Genomic DNA, 26,507 nt, shown 5'->3' with positions numbered 1-26,507 from the left:
GTTGATACAACCTTTTATTAAAGCTTAGAAGTACGTAGCTTTAATTGTTTTCTGGGTTAATCAATGCCATTTATCGATGATACGATGCGAAAGTCGATAGTCAGCTGACAAGTAATTGATATTAGGCTTGTCAACTTTTCCAGTGTTCTTGTAAATTCTCTTTCTTGAAAAAAAGAGGGCATATCAGATGCAAATTTATCCCTAAACGATTCAAAAACTGTGATCAAGTCGCCTTTGGTTTTTCTAAATGACAGGGAAAATAGACACAGTCTAGCCCATAGTCTCACATCATACAAGAGCTCTGCGATTCTGATAATCGGCTTTGTTGGGGTTCCTTTGACCTTTACCAACAGCTCACTGGCTCCTTTTAGGCAGTATCTAGCTTCTTGCATGCAATACCCGACATGGCTAGAAGCCCGACATATTGACCATAGGGTTCTAGAACCGTTAGCTGCTATCGCACGGCAATGTGTAGTAGTTTTATTGTCTTGGCTAAAGATAGCTCATAAGTCATTGTGTCTGGACAACAGGTAGCCCACTGTTATTCACCACATGTGTGTCTGTACCTTGGTGGCCAGTATGCATCATAATGTGCCTGGAAGCATATAAAAAATCCGATAATGATTGGGGACTTGAGATGTCATTGACATACAGAAGGAACAAACCCCAAATCTATACATTGAGGCACTCCGCTAGGCATGGTCTTTCGGCTAGACAACTTCGAGTCCACCTGTTTTCTCTTTGTTGACGCCCGGTTGGGAAGTCCTTAATCCACATGAGCGAATTGCTCCCAATACCGATATTACTTAACTGACATAACAGTTAGTTGTAAGGAATTTTGTGAATTCGTCATTGTGGGCCACGTCTATAGGTAACTTTTGATCCTTAAGAGTGCATTAACCTTCACGGGCTACTAGAAGTTTGTGAAATATGAATAACATGTTTTAAGGCCATGCCGCTCATCAGAAAGAATCTGGTTCCCGTCGAGACACTTAAGTAACACTTTCCAAATAATTTTTTCGTGAAATTTTAACAACCAGGCTGGTTAGGCTTACTGGTAGATAGTTCCCAGGTTTGTGTCTCTTACCTGTTTTTAAGTTAAGACTTACTATGGCGTTCTTATAGTCTTCAGGCAATCTACATTGAATTACAGGTAGATTAAAACACATGCTTAAAAGATTTGTGACAGGAAGTGCCACTTTCTATGGTGATTTCTGTACATTTCATCTGCTTCCATAGATTCACCTATATTTGTTTGTTTAACAGACCAAAGACATCTCATTTTTTAATGGTCACGGTGTCCAGTGTGTGTTTGGAGGGATTTGTATCAACAGGAGGGAAGAGAATCTCTACGGTATAAATTGCTAAAGTAACTCGAGAATATCTGAGCTTTACTATAATCGTTCTCTACCACTGATACAGTACTACTGTGTCCCCATAATGATGGGATATTTCTTCTTCTCTTAAACCTTTGGTTTGTATGCGAGTATAAGCGTTTAATGTATTCTACAGATTCCCTAACACGTTTATCTTCGCGCAACCTTCTAGACTTGCAACGGGTTGGAGGACAAATATTTCGAGATTTTGTCTCATCAGTACCCAGTAACCTAAATATCTCCCAAATTCTTCTCTTACTGAGAAGGGTGCAAACATTTTTACTGAACGACGGTGGATGTTTCCTGAACCTCGTAGTGTAGTACAAAGGATGTGGGGTTCAGTGACTTTTATGTACAAATTTGTGAATACATCACAAGCTAATTCAATTGAAGACTGTGTTTCTACTGACCAATCTACCGAAGATACGACCAGTATTCTAGTTTGACAACTAGCAACCAGTAACACCTTCTTTATTCGAATCGTCCCCCAATCGGTTAAAATCAGAAGTCAGATGCGAAGAGATTGGAAAGATATATTTGATACGTTATCAATATATCGAGAAGCGTTTACTCTAATCTGGCGAGTGAACGTAGGAGCTGTTTCCCACGCTGGGTCGTAACGTGATCTAGTGGGGATGCATGACCGAAAGCCTTCAGTTAAACAAGTCCACTTAAAACAATGTGATCAGCATCCAATGTCGAACACTTAAATAGCTATTGATTTTGGGGAGTTATTTACAGCTACACTACTAAAGATGCTAAGTTTATGATATCTTGCATTTTTGCTTTTCAGACGTTTGGTCTGGGTTGGGCTGACACACCATCGTTAATGTTGGTCTGTCATATTAAACGATAATATTTTGTATATTCTTGCTCTTATAGATGATGAAACTTTACATTCATATTCTAATATATTCAAAATTCACTCTTCGGGAAGATTGCATCTTTTTTAAAGATTCGTTGTTCTCTAGGGAAATGTCAACTGTATCAAATGTGATTGACTCTAGAAAAAAGGAGAAAAACAGAAAGATAAACTCTACGAATCCCCACATCTACAGAGTGTACATACAGTAGTGATAAGGGTAATCGACAACCAGTGTCAGCACAGTCTTAACAATAAAAGAACCTGATAATGAAAAATTGAAAAATTATGATGCATGGTTTCATCCGTTGAACAGCTCTCTATCGTTAGAAGAAGGTCATGTCTTCTGGTTTATGGCATATGTATACATTGGCAACGAGAAAAATGTTTGTAAGACTAGCTAGTTACTGGGATTTGGGTGGATGCTGTGTAATGAACGTGAAACTGACCTTAAGCAAGCCTGGTCACACATCCATTGGCGAAAGTGGAGCTTGTAAGCATACACCAAAATTGGGAATGCGCAATAATGTGAAGAGCAGTGTTGAAACGAACTTAGAAGGGGAAATAAACTAAAAAAACGCCCGAGATACGAAGATACTAGAGAACAAAGACTGTGATTTTATTGGAATAAAAAGAGGTTGTAAATACTTTGGATTCAACATTCCTGTTCTTCGGAACCCTCCTGACGAAAGAGTATTCAAGTCAATAAAGGCGGAATTCGAGGAATATTGAATGGGAAAATAAATATTATTCGTCATCATATGATTTAAATATAAGTTGGCTAGTTATCATAGGTACTACATAGGATTTAGATGAGTTCTACTGCGGGTACTTACTGAATACTCTCAGCAAGGTGTGCAAAAAACTAAAAACCCCAGCTATAGTTTTAAACACATAAAGCCTGTTTGTTTTTGAGGACTATTGAGCACTACAATACACTTCGGATGTAAATGCACTGGTGTTGAAAAGAGATGTCATGATTGCCAAGTTGAGAATGACGTGATTTCAAGAAGGCAGGTTCTAGAAGATCGGTTAACTATCCAAAACAACACACTTTCCTAACAATTAGTAAACCATATCTATTCAAAATGTTGCGTAAACCAACAGTGAGACAGTAGTTCAAATTCTAAAGACATTCATAAGTTGGTCACACTTCAGAAATTGTACAAAATGTAGCAACAATAGTGCAGATAAACATTTACTTTCCAGTTAAACTCAGCAGTATCACAATTTTTGTCAGTAACCAAAAACCATAAAGTCTTGGGATGATTCGGCTTTTCTGATTACTGGCAGTATATATTACATGAAAACCCTTGTAAACTATGCTTTCATATGTCTAATTATTATTAAAACTAATAGGTTAAAAACAAGTCTTCGATCTAGTCTTCCTTATTAAGATTTAAGAGTTGACTTTCTGTAGTTAAATGTTTCATTTGTTATCTTCATTCTCGATGAACGAGGACGAATGAATTGACTAAGGACTAGAATAAAAGTTTGCTTGAATATATAATTTAGTAATTGAATTTACCAGCGTATAAAGTGGTAATAGTTAATTGAAGTAGTAACAATTACGGTATAATTCGATTGGATGGACGAAACTGAACTGGAATAATAGAAGTATTGGATTAACACCAGATTTAGACCTCTTTGTAATTAAATTAGATTTTATATTGATACTGGCACTTGGGATCACAAGCAATTGTATTCGAATTAAAATAACACTGACTGCAGAATATCAAGCAGTTGTATTGTAATGACATAAATCCGGAACGGCATTAGACTGATCGAGTCTGCATTCTATTAAAATAAATACAGACTGTCCAGAGTGCCACTTAGTCAGCGTGTCTCAAGTATTCGTGGATCAATATAGCAATGTAGTATGTTTAACAAGTAGATAGACAGGTTGTAGTGATGTAGTGGCATATGCTACTGATGTCGACATATATAAGTAGTATATACCATCAACCGAAAGTGAAATGACTGGTGACAGATCGAAGAAAAGAGAACGAGAACAGAGAATGATTGTTGTGAAAATGAAGGAACAGTGAAGTCTGAGACGATTGATTAACATTTCACCAATGAAGTATTTACTGTATGGTTCTCAGATTTTACTAAAATGTCCTGTAATTTTGTGTTCAAATAAATGGGGTTGTCCCGCACCTGTGTTCACGTTCACAACAAGGCAAAGAGACAAAATAATATTGGGGAGATTCACGTATTAGAAGTTCTATATGATCACACAACTGAGAACAAGTTAATCAACAGAATAAGAGTAATTCATTTGACAGCCACGTACTCAGTTATCTTATTCGAAAACGAGTATACGACTATGTTCATTTAATGTTGTATGTATCAAATACCATATTAAACTAACATCAAAGATGCAAAGTCGATTATTTCTCTGTTTTTCAAATCAACTGAGCTTTTCGGACAGTGACGATAATAAGAATTCGGGCTTCATTGTATCCGTTATTATTTATTTGCATCTCGTACAATATTGTAAAGCTATATTTGAGGTAGTTTTAGTATGAAGAGATTTGTCATTTGAAAATGTTCGTTGCACGTTACACTGAAGGTCTTACTGTCCTTCTAACGCCATTTAAAAGATGAGTCATTTTTAAAGTAGATAAGTCTAGCGTTAAAATAACTTTCCAAACAGAATCTCATCACTGATGCGAAGGGTGTTAAACAAGTTCGTGTTCAATGGAAGTCTTTCTTGACTAGTAAACTGTGTGTAATGATTTTAAGATAATATTTCGATAAGAATTAATATGTAAGTTTATCATCTCTCGATAAATAAGTGACATTTTAAAAAATCGTTTATTCATCAAATTTATCATGAGCAGAGATGGATAGTGGCTAGCAGTGAAATCCAGGACGCGCGTTTCATCCTATTTGGGACTTGTCAGCTGGATTTACCTGCATTTCAGAGTTGATGTTCACTCTGGGACTCAAACCCAGTACCTTTCGCTTCAAACGCCATCGCGTTATCCACTCGGCCACGAAACGCGCGTCCTGGATTCTACTGCTAGCCACTATCCATCTTTACTTACCATGCTTGTGAATTAAGGCTATATCGAGGCAATACGCACAGTATGCACATATGTCAATTAGAGACTGACCAGTTGCAGTCCTAACATATCGATGGGAAGATTCAAACAAACAATACTAAATGAATTTAAATTTATTATGAGTTGGAAAAAACGAATTTCCGTAAAGAATGACTTTTAGGCATAACTATTTTGGCAAACACTGAATATTTGATATTGACTCCATTTATTTTACTTGTTTTAACTTCCTGATGATTAACATCTGAGGATCTAGGCTTTATTTTCGTAATTCAAAGTTTAAAAATAGACTTTTTCATCCATTCAGGAGCCAGATTGACATTCTACCCCTGCCTTTATTCTTACATTTAATTAAGCATTTTATCATTGCCTTGAAGTCTCCTACTGTGGCTAACAATGAGCTTCAAGATTAAGAACGAATATTAGTTTCTTCACCAGACGGTAGGAACACCAGCGACTTAGTTGATATTTAAGACCTCAGACTCATTTGGTAATAAGTTTAAAATAACAGGCTGAGAAACACCAATAACTATGAGGCGAAACATTTACATTGTGAATTACATGAATTAATAATTAGTTATTGTTGTATATATCTTTTTGAACACTTAAATTCAACTAGAATATATAATTTCTGCTTATTTGTCTGTCTGCCCTTAAAATGTGTTTTCAAGTTAATGTACTCCAGCATTGAATATCGTCTTCCACGTTTGACTTTATACTGTCCGACAAAATGTGAACTAGTGGTGGTTTGGTTGTTATTCGCTATAACGAACTACTTGTACAATACAATAAAGGAGTCTGAGACGTTAAAGGAAACTTATCACTATCACTATCGTCTTACCACTTTTGGGTAATTTTATAACATATTATCTAATAAAAGATGGCCCGTCATTTGGTCGAAACAGCTATTTACTACCTTATAATAAATGTTCCTAATTAGATAGTCTCAATAGTATTTGGTGAGGGTGAAAATATACCACTGTTAAGCAACACAAGATTCAGTCTTTTGGAAAGTGGATTTTCCTGACAGATATCAATAAGAAAGGATCTTTAGTTACTTAATTACTGTATGTTGTTTTTAATCATGAAAAATAAATACAGTTAGCAAGAATTGTATATCATTCAGTTTACTATACACGTTATGATGCGAATGTGAGGGCGTTGATCGGAAAAGCAAGAGCATCATATTTACAATTGAAGAATATCTGGAACTCAAAACAATTGTCAACCAACATCAAGATCAGAATTTTCAATACAAATGTCAAGACAGTGCTACTGTATGGGCGGAAACCTGCAGAACTACGAAAGCAATCATCCAGAAGATACAGGTGTTTATTAACAGTTGTATACGCAAGATACTTCGGTTCCGTTGGCCAGACACCATCAGCAACACTCTACTACGGGAGAGAAAAAACAGATTTTAGCGGAGGAAGAAATCAGAAAGAAGCGCTGGAAGTGTATAGGACACACATTGAGGAAATCACCCAACTGCGTCACAAGACAAGACCTCACATGGAATCCTGAAGACCGAAGAAGAAGAGGAAGACCAAAGAACACATTACGTCGAGAAATGGAGACAGACATGAGAAGGATGAACAACAACTGGATAGAACTAGGAAGGAAGGCTGAGGACAGAATGGATTGGAGAAAGCTAGTCGGCGGCTTATGCTCGATTGGGAGTAACAGGTGTAAGTAAGTAAGTAAGTACTGTACACCTTAATTCATTAAAATGCATATATATTACTAACAAATAAAGAATAATCTTTTACATCATTCAGTGACTGACTAGTGTAGAACCAATCAGCAAGATAATATCAAAATCGTAGCAAAAAGTAAATAACAGTAGCACAGGGAATTCATCATTAAAATTAAAAAGAATACAATCATAAAATTAGATATACGCTATGAAACATCAGAAATGATTCAATCAAATTACATTCTTCCTCTTGGAATTTTACTCTTTTGTTTCGGTTATTTATCTTCATTTTATACATGCTGTGACATATATATGATTCATATCACCAACAGGAGACAATATATTGTAAATGAAATTTTCCCTCTGACTACTTACGTGTGTATACAATATGTTATCCTAACACTTATCATTTCACATCACAAATCTCTTACACACTCATACATATACCTAGTTTAGACATCCTGAACGTTGATTGGATGACCTATTCAGTGTACAATCAACTGAAGAACCATATACCTATGTATATTCGATAATTTTGATGTTTGATTATAATTCCTTGGAAAAGCTTAGACCAGATTGCCAGGCGCAACGTTGGATTTACTACAAATTCATTCGCTGAGATTTTACAAATATATTATTCCTATTTAATGTCTTACATCAACTCGGCGCTCGAATACTGTAAAACTATTCACTCTAATTTAGACAAAAATTATTATACATTACTATCGGGTTTTTTTTTCTATTTTCGAATTAAAACTCAACTTTAAATCTAATCGTGTGATACATTTTTAAACTATTGAAAATAGTTGTTATGACATTTTTGTCATAATCGAAAGTTTTTTTAGTGAAGAAACTGTATATAGAAACTATAAATATTGATTGAATTTTTGAAATTACAAAGTGTATATCAACAGATATAAGTTGTTTTATTATCTGTTATATAATTGTGATTGATTTTAAAGTGACATTTTTATCGGTTAAGTGCTCACACGTGAGACTGGTAGGTCCTGGGTTCGAATCGCGCGAGGCGGGATCGTGCATGAGCTCTGCTGAGGAGTCCCACAATAGGACGAAACGACCGTCCAATGCTTCTGCGTTTTCCATGGTGGTCTAGCTTCAATTGACTCATGATTTCAACTATTAAAAAAGTTATTAAAATCTCCACAAAACACCCTTCTGATGACATTTTTATTGTTGACGGTGTAAATATATTTTACTTTATATTGTAGCTGTAAATAATTCCCCAAAATCAATAGCTATTTAAGTGTTCGACATTGGATGCTGATCACATTGTTTTAAGTGGACTTGTTTAACTGAAGGCTTTCGGTCATGCATCCGCACCAGATCACGTTACGACCCAGCGTGGGAAACAGCTCCTACGTTCACTAGCCAGATTAGAGTAAACGCTTCTCGATATATTGATAACGCATCAATTATATCTTTCCAATCTCTTCGCATCTGACTTCTGATTTTAACTGGTTGGGGGACGATTCGAATAAAGAAGGTGTTACTGGTTGCTAGTTGTCAAACTAGAATACTGGTCGTATCTTCAATATCAAGACCAAGATTCTAAGATGTCAATACTTTATATCCTTTGGTCTTGTTGACGAAAAAAAAAAACATTTTCCTTTGAAAAATCTTAGTTATTATAGGTATTTACTCTTGTTACATGAAATCATTGACCTATACCTTGATTTTTATATGAAATTTCTAACTATTATTAAGTTAGAGCTTTTCATTATTATATGTTATGACTTTGCATAATCTCTAAGCAGTATTGTAGTGAACAAGAACACTGACGGGACAATTAAATATCTCATTAAAATATGAGAACCATATAGTGAACAGTTAATTTGCAAAATAATAATCAATTGTTTCAATTTGACTGTTTCTTCTGCAAATATCAGTCCATAGTCTCCGATTATAATTGTTCATACATTTTCGTACCAATTGTGTGCTGTTCCTGTTCTCTCCTTATCGATCTTCTACTGAAATACATTCAATGCCTGACCATCACCATATACTACTTATGTGGATATCAGTAACCCACACCACAGTATTAAAGAACTGGAACAACATTATAAGTAGTATATACATGATTCTTGTGTTTTATAAATAGCATTACAATTCGTATGTACTCTATAATTTATGAATTTTATAATAATGGAATTTTCTATTTGTACTATATTCATTAAATAAAGCTCTATCAGATGTGTTAATCGTGAACAAATCAGTCTCAGAATTTCAGAAATCGATAAATAAGGTACTGTTTAATTAATTTAAGTAGGCCAGTCAGTTTTTACTGGAATATGGATGTTACATAGAAATTTCGTGTAAAAAAACTGAATATTGCAAAGAAACAAACAGTACTTAGATCCGATTCAGAGTTAAAAAATTGTAACTCAGTAAGCTGATAATAAACGTTCTATCTTTTGTATTTGCGGGTAGTCAGTTTGTACTACATGAGAACCATTCGTATTTATTCATTTGATAAATCCTAAATTCTTTAGAGGAATAAACCACATTCCAGCGGAGGAAGAAATCAGGAAGAAGCACTGCAAGTGGATAGGACATACATTGAGGAAATCACCCAACTGCCTTACAAGACAAGCCCTCATATGGAATCCTGAAGGTCAAAGAAGAAGAGGAAGTCTAACAAAAACATTACGCCGAGAAATGTAAACAGACATGAGAAGAATGAACAACAACTGAATAGATCTAGAAAGGAAGGCTTAGGACAGAGTGGGTTGGAGAATACTGGTCGGCGGCCTATGCTCGATTGGAAGTAACAGACGTAAGTAATTTTTTTAGAGAGCATATTTGATATGCCTCTAATAATATTAATTAAAGAGATGTCAAACATTATCTTACAATATAGGTTATCGATGTATATTATAATTGTATAGAAACTATAAGGTATAACCTCAAAAATACTAATATAATAAATTCTAAAATTCAGACAGATCATAACAACCTTTTAGCTGATCATTAATTAAAATCAGTCTAAGATATTTGGCACCATAATAAACAATTCAATGTATTCAAATAGTAAATTTATTGATAAAACTAAGCTTTATAGACTCAAAAATAATCAACATATGATTAGCACCATTAGTATTATCAATAAATCAGGATAAAACGTTATTGTTGCTGAGGAATTTATTGATTACTATGATCTAAATTTCTGAGAACTGTGTTTCTCTCTCTCTCTTCTTGAGATAAAACTTTGTAATAGTTAAAAATCATTATTAGTTTATTTGTTTCCAAGTGTTACACTGAGTACACAAATATGTTGACATTTTATTATTCACCTACATTATACAAACTATGAGAAGATTCTTTATCATGATTAAAAGTTAAAGAATGTTTAGAAGTTCTATGATTTATTGACTAAGTTAAATACTTGAGTGTAACATACTACTATTAATCAATGTATTATGATATTTATGGTTGGAAATGACTATATTGAAAGTGTATCCGCGATTTTTAAACATATGGTTCTGATATGTTATGATCATTGATTCAAATTACTGAAATTCAAGTATTACTTAAATAATGAAAGATAGTTTTAAGTATATTTATAACAGTGTAACAGTGTGATAAATCCTATAATCAAAAAGGTTTAAAGCACCTGCTGTCTGGGAAAAATACCAAATGAATAAATAAGCATTATTTATACTTACAAACCGATCTATGAACTGTATACCATTATTAACCTAATCATCGAACGAATTCTCATTTGTTATTAGTAATATATTTATAAGTGTTAATTGTGAAATTATTATGTTCAAAAGAAAATTTCATTTGTAAACATCTATGTGATTGAAATCAAGGTGATTCTATCGTTTCACCTCTCAATCTGGCTTGATGTTATTCAAGAATCTAATCAGAAGCAAAATTATAAAATATAGTTTGGTTTATTAAATAATTATAGATTAAACCATTGTCTTATCGTTTTTAAGCCTTTGAATTTAGAATTTATTACACATTTATTACCCATATTTACATTCATATATAAATAAATTCCAAATTCAATTTATTAAATGTGACGAAATAGTGGATTAGTACGCAGAGATTTTGTAGACTTATATTCAATATCACTAGGGGGGTTTGTAAAGATTTTAATAATTTTATATAGTTGAAATCATGAGTCAGTTGGAGCTAGACCACCATCGAAAACCTGGAAGCACTGGGAAGCTGTTTCGTCCTATTATGGGACTCCTCAACAGTGCTCATCCACGAACCCACCTCGCGAGATTCGAATCCAGGACCTATCAGTATCGCGCACGAACGCTTAATCTCTAGACCACTGAGACGTCATCCAACGGTGTCAATGTCTAACTTCAACTAATCCACGAAATTCAGCAACCGTCGACCATTGTCTTCAGTGAGTTGATATCTCCCAACAGACCTGGTTGAACTCCATTGGTTACTCCCGGAAATACCTCATGGAACCAGTCACTAATGAGTATATAATCATTATCAGAAGGAGGTTTTGTTGAGATTTTAGTAATTTTTCTTTATATAGTTGAGATCATGAGTCCTTTTCAACGAAACAAGACTATTCCTAATGTTTAAGTGATGTAACAGTAAATAAGAGAAAAAAAATCTATAAATTAACTCTTTAGTGTTATTTTATTTGTTTAAATTATGAATAATGATCTTGGTGTAAATATTTAATTTATTGGATTTAAAAGGGATGATGTAACGAAATGAAAATCCTTATTTATTTAAGTTGTTTATAATATTTATACTCAAATATAAGGTTTCTCTTTAAACATTTAGCTTACATTAAAGGTAAGAAATTTTAGGATACAGGGTTAAATGTGTTATATCCCGTGGAGATTTATGAATGGTAACTTTGAGAACTATTTATGGACTGATATGATATGTATATTTCCTATTGTATAATTGTTAAGTAACTAAACTATTCATATTCATGTCCCTCTTATTATAAGCTTTATTTTGACCTATAGACTATTATTATACGATTTACCATTCCAGAGTTATCCCCGGTCTATTGATTACTGTTCCCCTTATTCACAGCTACATTTGACCATATCTTGTACAAATGTTATTTTCTATTTTATAGTACTGAAGATACGACCAGTATTCTAGTTTGACAACTAGCAACCAGTAACACCTTCTTTATTCGAATCGTCCCCCAACCAGTTAAAATCAGAAGTCAGATGCGAAGAGATTGGAAAGATATAATTGATGCGTTATCAATATATCGAGAAGCGTTTACTCTAATCTGGCTAGTGAACGTAGGAGCTGTTTCCCACGCTGGGTCGTAACGTGATCTGGTGCGGATGCATGACCGAAAGCCTTCAGTTAAACAAGTCCACTTAAAACAATGTGGTCAGCATCCAATGTCGAACACTTAAATAGCTATTGATTTTGGGGAATTATTTACAGCTACAGTACGATTTGGTCAGTTTGTTTGATATATAAACCCAGTATGTTTGAGAATAATGATTCATATTGCAGAGGCTGTAATTGGTGTTCTGGACTTAATTGGCTATGCTAGGCAGAGAGCAGGACTGATAAGTACTCAAGACTGCTCATATCGCTTTTGTGTACCATTGCTCTGATCGATAATCCACTCCTATCTAATTGGCGGGGATCATCACGTCATATATAAACAGGGCACCTAATCACAAGCAATCGATATAACAAAATGACAGTCGGTTGAATTGTAAGTTTATACCGTACTTCTAGTGACTGCTAACATAATAGTGTTTATATATATTTAAAATATAGTGAAGCATAGGCAAGGCTTTGTTTTTTGAAAACTCCTCATTATACATATAGATTTTTGACTTGTTCAGTTAAGAAAGTGATTAACGTTAGAAACTGAAGTGAAATGATAGTTAAGTTTTAAAGAAGGAATTGAATACTGATTAGTAAAAATTAAAAATCCACCTCATGATGCATTAACTCTCTATACTCATATTTCAGTAATGCTTGAAATGAATCTACATAATCCTAAGTAGAGTTTAGCTACAGAATCCAAGTCATGTATTTTATCTTTGTTATAACATATCATAAAGGTGTGTCTACGTCACACGAGTGGTACTTCCATTGGGATTAAAAAATATGACATTCATCTTAACTTACAGTCCACAATTAACCATAGGCCGCCAACCATCATTCTCCAACCCACTCTGTCCTGAGCCTTCCTTTCTAGTTCTATCCAGTCGTTATTCATTCTTCTCATGTCTGTTTCCATTTCTTGGCGTAATGTGTTCTTTGGTTAACCAGTTTAATTCAATAAAATCCATCAAAAGTAAATAACACATTGTAATAGTGTAGTGAACAAGAACACAAGTGTGGACAATCGAATGTATTTAAGCACTAATCTCACTAAATTCTGATAACCATACAGTGAACGGTTAATTTACAAAATAAGAATCAATCGTCTCAATCTTAACTGTTCCTTCTGATTTCATTGTTCATGCATTTTCCTATCGATTGCGATTCATTCCTATCCGTTCCTTATTGATCTTCTGCCAAAATACATTCTATGTCTGACCATTACCATACACTACTTGTATGGATATAAGTAGACCGCACCATAATAGTACTTACTTATTATCTACTAAATACTTTAATACGTTTTAATGATTTTGTTCAGATGATAGAAAATTCGTTAGTAAAATATTATTTAATTAACTATTCAAATGTAATAAATAGATTGAGTCTTTTCAAACTCAAAGTTCATTGAAACTTTATAAACTAAACTAGAGACTAGATTTCATGTTTTACTATGTGTATGATTTATTTTATTAATGATAATATACCCTTGTATTAATATTAGATAAATACAATCTTTCACAAGTACAAAATATCTTTTTTCCTTTTATATACCTATTTTCATACTTATGTTCCGATTTGATATGGCGTGATCTAGTTTTCATCTGTTAAATAACACCAACCAATACCCAGATCAGAATTTTCAATACAAATGTCAAGACAGTTCTACTGTATGGGGCGGAGACGTGAAGAACTACGAAAACCATAATCCAGAAGATACAGGTGTTTATTAACAGTTGTCTACTCAAGATACTTCGGATCCGATGGCTAGACACTATCAGCAACAACCTACTGTGGGAGACAACAAACCAGATTCCAGAGGAGGAAGAGATCAGGAAGAAGCGCTGGAAGTGTATAGGACACACATTGAGGAAATCACCCAAATGCGTCACAAGACAAGACCTCACATGGAATCCTGAAGGTCAAAGGAGAAGTGGAAGATCAAAGAACACATTGCGTCGAGAAATGGAGACAGACATGAGAAGGATGAACAAAAGCTGGATAGAACTAGAAAGTAAAGCCCAGGACAGAGTGGGTTGGAGAATACTGGTCGGTGGTCTATGCTCCATTGGGAGTAACAGGCGTAAGTAAATAAATAACACGACAAAAATTGAATTATATATATATATTTCTAAAATGATTATAGAATATATCCGAATTTAAAAGCATAATTAGATTGATGTAAAACCTGAAGAGTACGCTATGAAATGCGAAACGAGTCATTGCATATACTGAATCATTTTAAGCGATTGTTTGTAGTGAAAGTTACTGGGTTCGAGTCCCAGAGTGAACATCAACTCTGTGATGCAGGTACATCAAGCTGACGAGTCCCAAATAGGATTCCCCTGCTAGCCACTATACATCTTTGTTTATAATGCTTTTGAATTAAGGCTATATCGAGGCAATACGCACAATATGCACATATGCTAATAAGAGACTGATCAATTGCAGTGCTATATAACAATGGGAAGATTTAAACAAACAATATCAAGTGAATTTAGAAGTCATTTTCCTCTGTTTCTCATTCTTAAAAAGCTCGTGGCATTCAATTGTGAAACGTTGGTATGAAATATTTGGTTTACCATATATGTAAATAACTCCACCTGTAGCTCTTCTAGAGTTACTGCCAGTCCCAAACCCGAGTAAAGGCGGAGGGTTGGGCATGGGGTTAGCGAACCCATCCCGTAGAAAAACTAACTCGTTAAATAAACGCTAACGAGAAAAATAATTCATATATATAAATTCATAATTGATAATGAAAATGACTCATTGTGTCACTGAATAAAAATAAAGAGAATTCAGTGAAGAAAAGTTTCATTTCGAGGAAATCATTTACCTAAGCTGTATATTTGTATTTATAGTTATATGGAAAATATAAGTTTATAGAAGGATAGAAAAGATTGTATCATAAATTGATTCGAGACTCTTATTATCAAATGAAGTTACTCAATAATCAAGGGGTAAATGAAGAATATCCCAGGACACAGTTGGCTAGAGAATCCTGGGGAGTGATCTATGCTCCTCCATGTGGTGTAACTGGCGTAAGTAAGAGAAGAATATAAGGATGACAATAATTTACCGGTCAGAATGATAAAAAATAATTTTTCAATCGGCAGATATAAAGAAAAACGACAAGTATAAGGGTCATAATAATAAAAACTGAATAATAGTCAAGGAAACTTGTTCAAAGGTAATAATGACTGGTTAGCGTTCAAGGTTACAAGACATTTATTTAAAAAATCAATAATAGTAAAAATAAAAAATGAAAAAAATGTAAAAAAAAAAATCGAAACATATTACCAAAGGGAATTAGGACCAAGGAAGGATGAGAGGTTGAACGTATCTCCTTTACACTCAAAGTTCGGGGTTGAGTTGATGGATAATCAATGTCTCATCACTGCACTACCTAGGTAAATGATTTCGTCGAAAAGAAGACTTTCTTCGCTGAATTCTCTATATATTTTTTTATATTTATAAATGATAATCAGTTCGAAGATTAGTTATTCAAACCTATGGCTATCTAGTTATGAAAAGTTGATAGGAGGCTTTTAAACTAGCCGTATTTTGAAAGCATTCAAAATACCTAACAAAAAATGAAAAGTAAGATCCAGTTTGGAATTTTTGTGACAAGAATATTGAAGGAAATATGCATTTTTTTGCCCTGAAGAAGTCCAGACAAGTTAGCTGGATGAAACGTTGGAATTATTTATATTTCAATCGCTGAGACTATTTCAAATATAATTTTTTCACATATAATAAATATGCACTTTGTTTTGACTGTTTGATGATGGTTATATAACTTGATAATTGTCATCTAAACTAACCAGATATAGAAGCGAATATTAAGGTTACCATTAAAATTGATTTCGAACTACTGAAGTATAATGGCTTGGGGTATATAACGACTAACACTTAATTTTACTGCTGCATAATTTTTAAATAACTAACACGATAATGACGTTGTTGCTCATTCTAGTATTATGACATTAGACATACAACATAAAACGGTACATTCTAAAAATAAGTTAAGTTACTTTATTTGGTGATATTATCATGATAATTTAGTGACTTTTGTGATTGATCTTCATTCCCAGTATCATGGAATCATCAGGCATCTGATTTCTTCTTGTTTGAAAATTCATCACAATGTAAACTATCAACAACTTACAAGATATGGTTAAAAATGCATGTAATTACTTGACAACAGATGATGCAAAAGTGTGTTAGAGCTCAACAATGAAAATTTTTGCCATTATAAGTAAACAAAAAAAGTTACTGAACAAAATAGTGCCTATCTGACCTCAGTAACCCAACGATTAATGTATATTTATGTTTGAATCGAAAAATACTAGGTTCAAGTCTAAGTGTGCAAATCAACTCTTAGATGCCATTACATTCATCTGCTTAGTCAAAAATAAGACAAAATGCATGTGTCCTGAAGTCGAATACTATCTACAACCCATCTATTTATAAAGCCAGAAATACATTTGCAGTATCAAGATAGTCCTCTTACGATACACTTATGTGTAATGAGACCGATCAGTGACAATGTTCAATGTTAACAGTGAGAAGATTATACAAATACTTACAAATAAGGTAAACAATATATTTATGAAAAAAATTCAAGTAGGAAAACCTGAACTGTAAAAAATTATTGAACAAGTTGTTTATACAAAAGAAAAACTCAATGCTTCAAAGGAAATAAAGGACTTCGGAATTTTGTAACTGATCAATTGACTTGACTTACATTAATCCATACATAATTGAACATTTCTAATTACATTCAAATGAAATACTTGCCTTTGCGAAAAACTGGACATTTAAAAAACTAACCAAGATATATACATGAAGTTATATTCAGTGCTTTAGTCTATGTTTTACAGTTCATTTTAGGTAGTGATTAAATTGGAAGACAATTTATATTGAGATAAGAAAGAAAAACCATTTAAGGAAGTTCAGATATCGGTGTGTAACAGCAAAAAACTACGGATTAGACCATTTTGGATTCTATTCATAAATTTAGATATAATAGAAATCAAAACAACAAAAAGGCACGTATCAAAATGTAGAGAAAAGAAATAAACAAACGAGAAAATAAGGAATTTAAGAAATGAAAAGTGTAGATTGTAACAGTATAGAGTTGTGGAGATTATTATATTTTTGATTGAGATCATCAATTGATTGATGTTAGATCACCTGGAAACACTAGATGTCTGTTTCATCCTGATTAGTCCCACAATAAGACAAAACCATCGTTCAGTGTATCCAGATTTTCAATCGGTGATCTAACCATCAATCAATTCATGATCTCAATGTAACTTTTAATTTATTGTATGGAATGTATCACAATGAAACAGATTACCCTTTATTTATGAAAAAGATTTTGAAAAAAAATGGTGTATAGATACAATGAAAGACTTCATTATCTTATTAGATAACAAAATAAGTAAATAAGTAGTATAAATCATAAACAATAAATTTTTTTTTATAATTTTGATGCTAAACAACGACTATTCAATATAGCTAATATAACAACTTGTGATGCTGTTACACTACCAATTAATGAGAATGTATATGACCAATATGGTAATTTCCAATATGTATATAATAAATTACCTGTTAATACAGCACTAGCTGAAACAAATAATATCATTAATTTAATTGTTGTACATACTGGTCCAGGTATCCATTTACTATTACAAGCACCAAATAAATCACATAGAAATATTAAACCTAATCCACCAACACCAGCTGATAATAATATAAGTACAATAATAATAGGGATTGTTTTAAAACATTGAGTATATAAATTTCCACATGGCCAATCAGAAGTAGCTAATGAATAACCTAATAAACCAATTGATAATGCAAGTAATGGAAAATGTAAATGATGTGGATTAAATAATCTTCCAGGCATTAGAGACTGAAGATTCGAATATAAATAGATAGATAGAACGAGAGATTTAGGATTTAATCACTATGGTATTACGATTGATTGATAGGATAATAATAATAATAATCCGATAGATGTTCAGTAAATGTGATTTATCATTTATCATATTATTAGATTACATCCTTATAACTATATATAAATCATAAGTATATATGATTAAGTTATGATTGGTTAAATACCTTTCTTTCTTAAGAATAACCTATATTAAACATCTTGTATACATAGTGAATATGTGTATGTTGCTGTGTATCAATGATCTACTCAATGAATATCATACGTGTTTTTCAATATATCTATATCGGTGTTTCAATGTTCACTTGTCTATGGGTATATATACATGAGTATACACTTTAGTATACTTTAGTATATAAGACAGTATATTACAAAAGAATAAATACAATGATCTGATCATTATGATCTATAGAAATGCTGGTTTATATAAAATTCCTTATTTTATATATATACTATTTGTTTGAGTCAAGGTAATAATGTAGAAAGGTCAGACTGTATATGAAAGTTATAATTGTGTATTTAGTTTTATTATAATTGTACAACATGGTGGTAATCGATACTGTAAGTGTTTGTGAGAGTGAGAGTGAGTGAGAGAGAGAGTAAACTGAATACTAAGACATAAAATAGTTATTTGCAATGATTTTATTCATTATCTTTAGAGAAATGACAATTTTCACAGTTGAAATCATGAGTCAATTGAAGCTAGACCACCATGGAAAACCTCAAAGCACTGGACTGCCGTTTCGTCCTATTATGGGACTCCTCAGAAGTGCGCATCCACGATCCCGCCTTACGAGATTCGAACCCAGGACCTACCAGTCTCGCGCCAGAGCACTTAACAATTTATCAAGTATAGAGCATCCATGTTATTAATTAGCGACCTAACTTAGGCATCTATTGGAATCGGGGAGACGAAAGTTTTGTGTCTGACTTTCAGTCGTGTCATTGATGTTCACTGTAGATCGCAGTTTCAATCTACGTCTGTTCGTGATATCAATAACATTCACTAGTCGTTACTAAACCTCTATACTGATAAATATGTGGTTATCGAAAATAAAAGAATAAATTACTGATAATTTGCTGACAGTGATTGTCATTTCAATCTAAATAAATTTAAATTTTCTTGAGTCTTGTTACAATCAAATTAATACTGATAAAATATATATGCTCATTTCATTTGTTATAAATTTAAATAACCTTTTTATTATTACTTACTTACGCCTGTTACTCCTCGTGGAGGTGCATAGGTCACCCACCGGCATTCTTTATCCAACTCTGTCCTGAGCAGTCCTTTCGAGTTGTTTCCAGTTGCCATTCATCCTTTTTCTGTCTGCTTCCAATTCTGGACGCAGTGTGTTCTATGGTCTTCCTTTTTATCTTTTCTCTTCACGATTCCAAGTTAGCGCCTGCTTTGTGATGCAGTTTTGGTGATTTCCGTAATGTATGACCTATCCACTTTGATTGTCTTTTCCTAATTTATTCTTCAGACAGACGTTGGTTTGTTCTCTCTCACAGTAGGTTGTTGCTGATGATAACCGACCAACGGATATTGAGTATCTTGCATACTAATTATTTATTTATAGTGAGGGAAATTTTCAAGACAAAGTATGAAATAATTCAGTGAAGTTTTCTGTAAAATGCATTTATAATTTCGTAGATTAGCTACCGTTTATCTTTGATAGATATGGATGAAGACAGACATGAGAAGAATGAACAAAAATTGGATAGAACTAGAAAGGAAGGCTCAGGAAAGAGTGGGTCGGAGAATAATGGTCGGCGGCCTATTCTTCATTGGGAGTAACAGGCGTAAGTAAGTAAGTAAATACCTGTAAGCTTTCATTCAACTCATCTTTCATAAACCACAATTAATTAATTTTATACTAGTTACTGGGCTTCGTAACACAAATAATTTAGTCATGAATCGATTGTAATTTCTATTTTTATAATACATTGCGGTCTTCTAGTTGAAGCGTATTACCATGTACGTTCTGAGTTATAAAATATACAGATTAAACCACTGTCTATTCTCGTGCCCCGATTAGGAAGACTGGGTGGAGGGGCAGATAACGATTTCGTGTTCCAATAGGTGTCAGAATACTTGGTAAACATATTGGTTGAGGGAGCATTACTAGCACTATTGACGTAAAGTGGTCTCATTCTTAGTGGACTTATTAATTAAGTGGGGATATAGAAATTAAGTTATGCCAGTCATCAACTTCAAAGGTTTCCGAGTATAACTCAAACTTAACCTTATCTTCTTTTTCAAAATACTTAACAAACTCTCCTTCACATCCAGCCAGGCGATTCAATACGCTAAAGCCTCACATTACGACATTCATAACTCCTTGTCTTTAGCCAAACAAACATATTCTAGATCTTCTCTCTATATGAATTACTTTGCCTGTAAGTTTTCTAGGCTCTGGAATAATTTACCTCAAACTATCCGTATGTTAAACTCTCTCCCATTGTTTGTTCGCTCAATTAATGCCTTTTACTCCTCTGAAAATGCATTAAATGCTCTAGCGCCTGCAAGTGTATCTTACTCCACAAGTGAGATTATCGGAACTTTAAATGTTTAACCTCTTACTTGCTATCATTGTTTTGTTGTTCCGTGCTCTTTGCTTTAATCTTACTTTCTCTAGTTGTAGATAATTATCAATAACTCGCTTTGGCACTAGAAATAACCCTACAAAACATCAGGCTATCCACTTAAGAAAAAATGACAAGTTCCCTGGTGTTGCATTGGCTTGCCGTGATATATGCCATATATAAACTATTTATCAATTACTAAACCAGCAAACATAAAACTTTCTTATATTTCATGTTTGCTCTCTACATTAAATGTTGATTTTTATAACAATCTGATCATGCCTGTAAACTGGTGTGAATTCTGTAAATATTATTTTCAGAATATATTATTATTATTATTATTATTATTATTATTATTATTAAGATCAAAGAGAGGTGAACAAGAACAGCAAGTGATTGATATAGAGATGAAGGAATAGTCAAGTGTGAGATAAATGATTGACGTTTTACAAATGACTGTACAAAGTAACACTTCCGTATTTTCTTTCTCGATGAGATAATAGTTATAAAATCTAACTGCGAAACTATGTATTGTTGTAGACTGTAGGTGAATGGAGAAGGCAAGTGAACCAACTCCATTGCGCATCATTTTTTCTTGTTTCACTTTCTGAGCAACGATTGTATGAAATATACGCGTTCAGACTTCGTTCTTGTATTCAACTTATTTAATTTCGTTATTCACAAACGCTTTTTAGGTCAGTGATTATATGCAATGATTGACGACATGTATATTTCAATATCAAGCAATAAAAAATCAACTTGGAGTCAGATTTTGGGCCTCTAAACTGTTTACCTGGACACATAATTAGTTGATTGAAGATTTTTTCAAGTTTTTAACCACAGTAAAATAGCTAACTACCATTAACTAGTGGCTATTGTCTTTCCTTATAATACATTGAAATTACAGTTACATTTTAAAAAAGTTTAGAATAAACTTGAAGTTAGACATTAACACCGTTGGATGCCGGTTCAGTGGTCTTTCGGTTAAGCGCTCGCGTGCGAGGCTGGTAGGTCCTGGGCTCGAATCTCGCGAGGCGGGATCGTGGGTGTGCACTGCTGAGAAGTCCCGCGATAGGATGAAAAAGGCCGTCTAGTGTTTCCAGGTTTTCGATGGTTTTTAAGTGAGATAACACATGAAAAATATAGATGATGATATTCTCATTTAATTTTATCACACAATCATGTTTATTTAGTTTTTTTAACAAAAAAAACGATATAGCAACCATCTCAAAAGATAACTTGGATACAAATTTTATAGTTTCTATCATGGATTGACCTTATTTAGACAGGCATTGAAAATTGTCCAGCTCTGAACGTATTTTTCGTCCTTGTATAAGACTCCTTAGAAGTGTGAATACAATAACCTACAGTCTACACCAATACATAGTTTCGCAATTAGATTTTGTAACTACTATTTCATCAAAAGAAAATAAGAAAATACCGAATTTTTAATTTGAGCAATGAAAATAATCAATTAATTTCTTTTTTTTATCATCAATTGTTTATTTATTTAAACACATAAATATTGGTACAAGGAGGCACCAGATATATATGCGTCGCACAAATCTCATTTAATTTGTGTGAGGACTACGATACTGCCCAGGTGCCCAGACTGAAGCAGGTGGTTTTCTTAGGGAACCACACCCGGAGCCTTTGACCTAAAGGTCTAATCCACAAGGCAGTGGAGCATCGTGAGGAGATGCAGTCCCATGGTGGTCAGTGACCAACAATAGGTTCATACGCCATTTGTTCCCTCAGGATACTGGATCGCATGTGCACCATTGGTTTGGAATCAGGGTTTTCCAACTGCCCTAGGTGAACTTTTTGTATCCACCAACCCTGTTAAAGTGCCGAACATTCGCTTTTCGTCCTCTCAATTTCGTAAACAACACCCTCACTGAGAGAAGGCAGTGAGTAGGACTTGCCTGGCAGAGGTTGCATACACGTGGCCATGTGAGAGCATTTCGAGAGGGAGAGCGGACTCTCCCCATTCTCGGCCGTACCAGGGCATCCGTATTATCTAACAGTTGATTTATGAGGGAAATGTAAATTTAATATGACAATTTGAAATGGAGAGTTCAAGTACTTCAGAAATTTCTTTTTTCGTTTTTCGTTAAATAATTTGCACTTCTTACTAGTATTTGTTACTAAGAAAAAAGAAATTAGTCTGAGTTGAATAATAACCCTTTTCTTTAAACAAAACTTCACTATATAAGAACTTTCGTCTAAATTAGAACGAATAGTTTCACAGTATTTTGGTGCCGAGTTGATGTTACACATTAAATAGGAAGAACATGTATTCGAAAAATCTCAGCAAATTGAATTTGAAGTAAATCCAACGTTTCGTCCGGCAATCTGGTCCAAGCTTTTTTAAAGAAATAAACATCACTATTGACATTGATTAGAACAGCGTTGTTTGTATATACGAAATTTTTTTAGGTTTTGTTTAAAAGAGTTTAATATTCAAAATTGAGGTCAAATTAAGGCTCGTTTGTTTGTTTGGTTTCCAGTAAAAAGTGTTTACCGTATAAGCTAAAATGACAAAATTAACTATACAAGTTACTCCATGTTCAGTTATATTGTTCAGTATATTGTTCACCTTATTTTACTCTTTGTACAATCACAGTTGTTTAATACCAGTGATATTAATGTTAGTGTCCTTTGCAGTGATCTAGAAAGTGTTAACTAAAAAAAGATAATAGACAGGCAGAAGTCAACCTAGTTTTCATACAGATGTGCATTAGAGCAAGTTTTCACACTTGATTAGAAACGATAAGATGAAATAACAAAGATATTGAAATAGTGCAGTATCAATGATAAATACGGCTTGAAAAGACAAAGTGGAAAGATATGCATAAGGGAATACTACAATTCAACATCGAGAGAAAAATAAAGAGTATATACATCTAAAACCTTTGTAAATAACCTGGGTCATGTTATCCAACGTCTTTAACCACTGATCGAGGTTATCACGCAGACTCCAATCAGCATCTACCTACATGACTCAAATCACTCATTAAGGACTTTATCATCTGATACCGATTTTGGCTTGAACGTCTTTTCACACTTACTAATGAACTAGTTAATACCAATCATCGAAGTAGGAAGTATGTAGACACACATAACACATGTCTCAACCACGTCAATCGATAAAGATTTACAACAAAAGATGAATAAAGTATTGGATGAAAATAATAATGGATTTACCGAATATTTTTGATAAGTGAATGGTGATAAATAATGAATTTATATCATTACTGATATTTGTTCACATGTTGTTTACTTGTACCTTCCGATTGTTATTTTGGACAGCAATCGATTAGTCTCTTATTAGCATATGTGCATCCTATGCGGACTGCCTCAATATTGCCTGAAGTCACAAGCTTTATAAGTAAAGATGGATAGTGGCTAGCAATGAAATCCAGGACGCGCGTTTCGTCCTATTTGGGACTCGTCGGTTGGATGTACCTGCATCTCAAAGTTGACGTTCCCTCTGGGACTTGAACCCAGTGCCGTTCGCTTCAAATGCCTCCGCGTTATCCACTTAGCTAATGAGTCGTGATAGCCACCTGCTTGTGAATTGGGGTGAAGTTATATTCGCTTGTTGTTGTTTACTTGCATCTTCTCATTGTTATTTTGGACTGCAATTGATATTTGTTGTTTAATTGTGACGTGAAATATTAAACTGTAACAAATAAAGTTTTAAATAAACAAAAAGCAACAGATATGTAAATTATGTAGAACCGCTGTAATTCTGGATCATTTTTCACTAGTTTTCTGATTATATTATTTTTATCAATTAGTAAGTAGAGGAAAGAAGCGATTTAGTTATCAGATGTGATTGCATTAAGCACAAACCTAATGGTCCCCTAGAACTTCAATCAATTACTTATATCCTTTTTTTGGTATTTGATAGTAAACATTTATGCATGAAGTTCTTTATCGAAGAATTATCTAATACGATAATGTATGATCTTGAGTGCTGTTAGAGGTTTGAGGGCGGTTCCCACTTCCTGGTTGCCCACACTGTGGGGGGGTTCTTCTAGAGGTACCTAAGAAGGAAATTGGGTTAGAGGTTGACTTAGTGACATGAGAGTGTGACCTCAGTGCCCAAGGGACAACTGCTTGAGGCCAGTCAGAATATATCAAGCTATTCCTTAATAATACTTCATATTATTATCAGGAAAGAAGTAACTATAGATAACTGTTAGCAAGAAATTGTTGTGGAATAAATTGAGACAATCTGACGCCATATTAAAACAAATGCAAAGAGGGAGAGGCAATAAGCTACATTAAAATGTTAGACATTTGTGAAGATCCAGGACAACCTCTGTAAACTCAGTGATAAATAAAGTTATTTGTTACGGTATGATTGGAAATTTAAATGGCAGATGAAATGCCACAGAATACAGAAGCCAGCGGTTACGTAAAAAAACTATTGTTGATTTTCAAGAGGACCGGAAGTTGTATCAAGTAGCAAATCTGCAAAAAATTGACAAATTACTCAGGATCTAATATTATAGATTGTAATAAAGAAGTATTCTCTCCATCTTCGAATTCAGAGAAGTATATGTTGGGGGGATCCAGAAAATTTCTCTCAATAGACAAGAAAGGGTCAGGAAACATTAAGAGGCATTTTATCCAATCAGAGTTTGCTTAGACGTTATGCTAGAAACATCATGAAAGTGAAAAGTCACATGTAGAGTTTCTGATTGACTGATTAATACACTGCTACTATGTTGAGTAGCATTCCAGAATTTTCAGGAAAGCCCAAGGACTTCTAAAATACTATAAAAACCCTATATTTTCTGTACATAAATGAACCTTTGGAGTAAAGTACTTCTCGCATATTTTGCGCCTTTTCCCTCGTGTTCAAGTCACTGTGTAGATTTAGCTTGGGGGTTATGCAATTAGCTTAGGATCCGAGTATAGAGATCAATTAGCAAGACTTATCAGTATCAATGAAAAAAAACAAAATACGTAGATGATCGATGCATCAATCGTTGGGAATAAAGTGGCCTTTATTTAAATAAAATCTGCAGTTTCGGAACACTATTAAACTCTTTTTCATCATCATGAGCATTTAATTTACCAGGTTTTCAAAGTTTATTTGTAAATAGACAGTAATATGTAGATCCTCAGATTATATAGTCGTGGTAAATGAAGTGTGTAATGAAAAAGAAATACTTTGAATCAGCTCACTTTTTCAATTTTAAATTTTTCAGTAGTATCTAACCATGGTCCATACCATCTTTGAACTTAGGCCTCGCAAGCAGGATAACATCATAATACTACGTATTCGAAATCTGAATGTCACATTTTCAATTTCATTTACTTCTCAAATATAGTGTGTAACTAACAACTAATCTCATTTCAGATATTGTTGATCTTCACCAATTCAAGCTTTGCACTATAACCTCTTCAGTTCAATATAAAAGCTTGATACCAACCATTAATGAAAGCTTATATAAGTCATTTTCTCTCCGAAATTCATCTAGACGATACAGGATTTTCAGAGAACAAACAGTCTTAAAGTGTATAAAATTTTATCAATCCGCCTTTTTCTTCTTTAATCTTGTTAACAGGTGATATTACTAAATCTGGTTAACTGTAATCATAATTTAAGTTATGAAGG

General features: G+C 33.6%; 1 protein-coding gene and 2 non-coding genes across 3 annotated transcripts; all 3 read right to left on the bottom strand.

Annotated features, from left to right (window-relative positions):
- Positions 1-5,175: 5,175 nt before the first annotated feature.
- Smp_tRNA_00304_Pseudo_TTG.1.1 lies at positions 5,176-5,246 on the bottom strand. Its single transcript has one exon. It is a non-coding gene (tRNA).
- An 11,179-nt stretch (positions 5,247-16,425) lies between these two features.
- On the bottom strand, positions 16,426-21,675 carry Smp_149550 (hypothetical protein; the record flags this gene model as incomplete). The annotated part of the gene is made up of 3 exons (XM_018790531.1): positions 16,426-16,481; positions 17,935-18,165; positions 21,666-21,675. The coding sequence occupies 3 exons, from the start codon at positions 21,673-21,675 to the stop codon at positions 16,426-16,428; spliced, it is 297 nt and encodes a 98-aa protein (XP_018646164.1).
- A 2,683-nt stretch (positions 21,676-24,358) lies between these two features.
- Positions 24,359-24,430, bottom strand: Smp_tRNA_00241_Pseudo_TTG.1.1. The gene has a single exon. It is a non-coding gene (tRNA).
- Positions 24,431-26,507: the final 2,077 nt, after the last annotated feature.

Source organism: Schistosoma mansoni (genome assembly GCF_000237925.1).
Source record: "Schistosoma mansoni, WGS project CABG00000000 data, supercontig 0062, strain Puerto Rico, whole genome shotgun sequence".
Classification (NCBI taxonomy): domain Eukaryota; kingdom Metazoa; phylum Platyhelminthes; class Trematoda; order Strigeidida; family Schistosomatidae; genus Schistosoma; species Schistosoma mansoni.
Note: the sequence above shows the minus strand (reverse complement) of the source record. Positions and strands in the feature narration are given on the sequence as shown.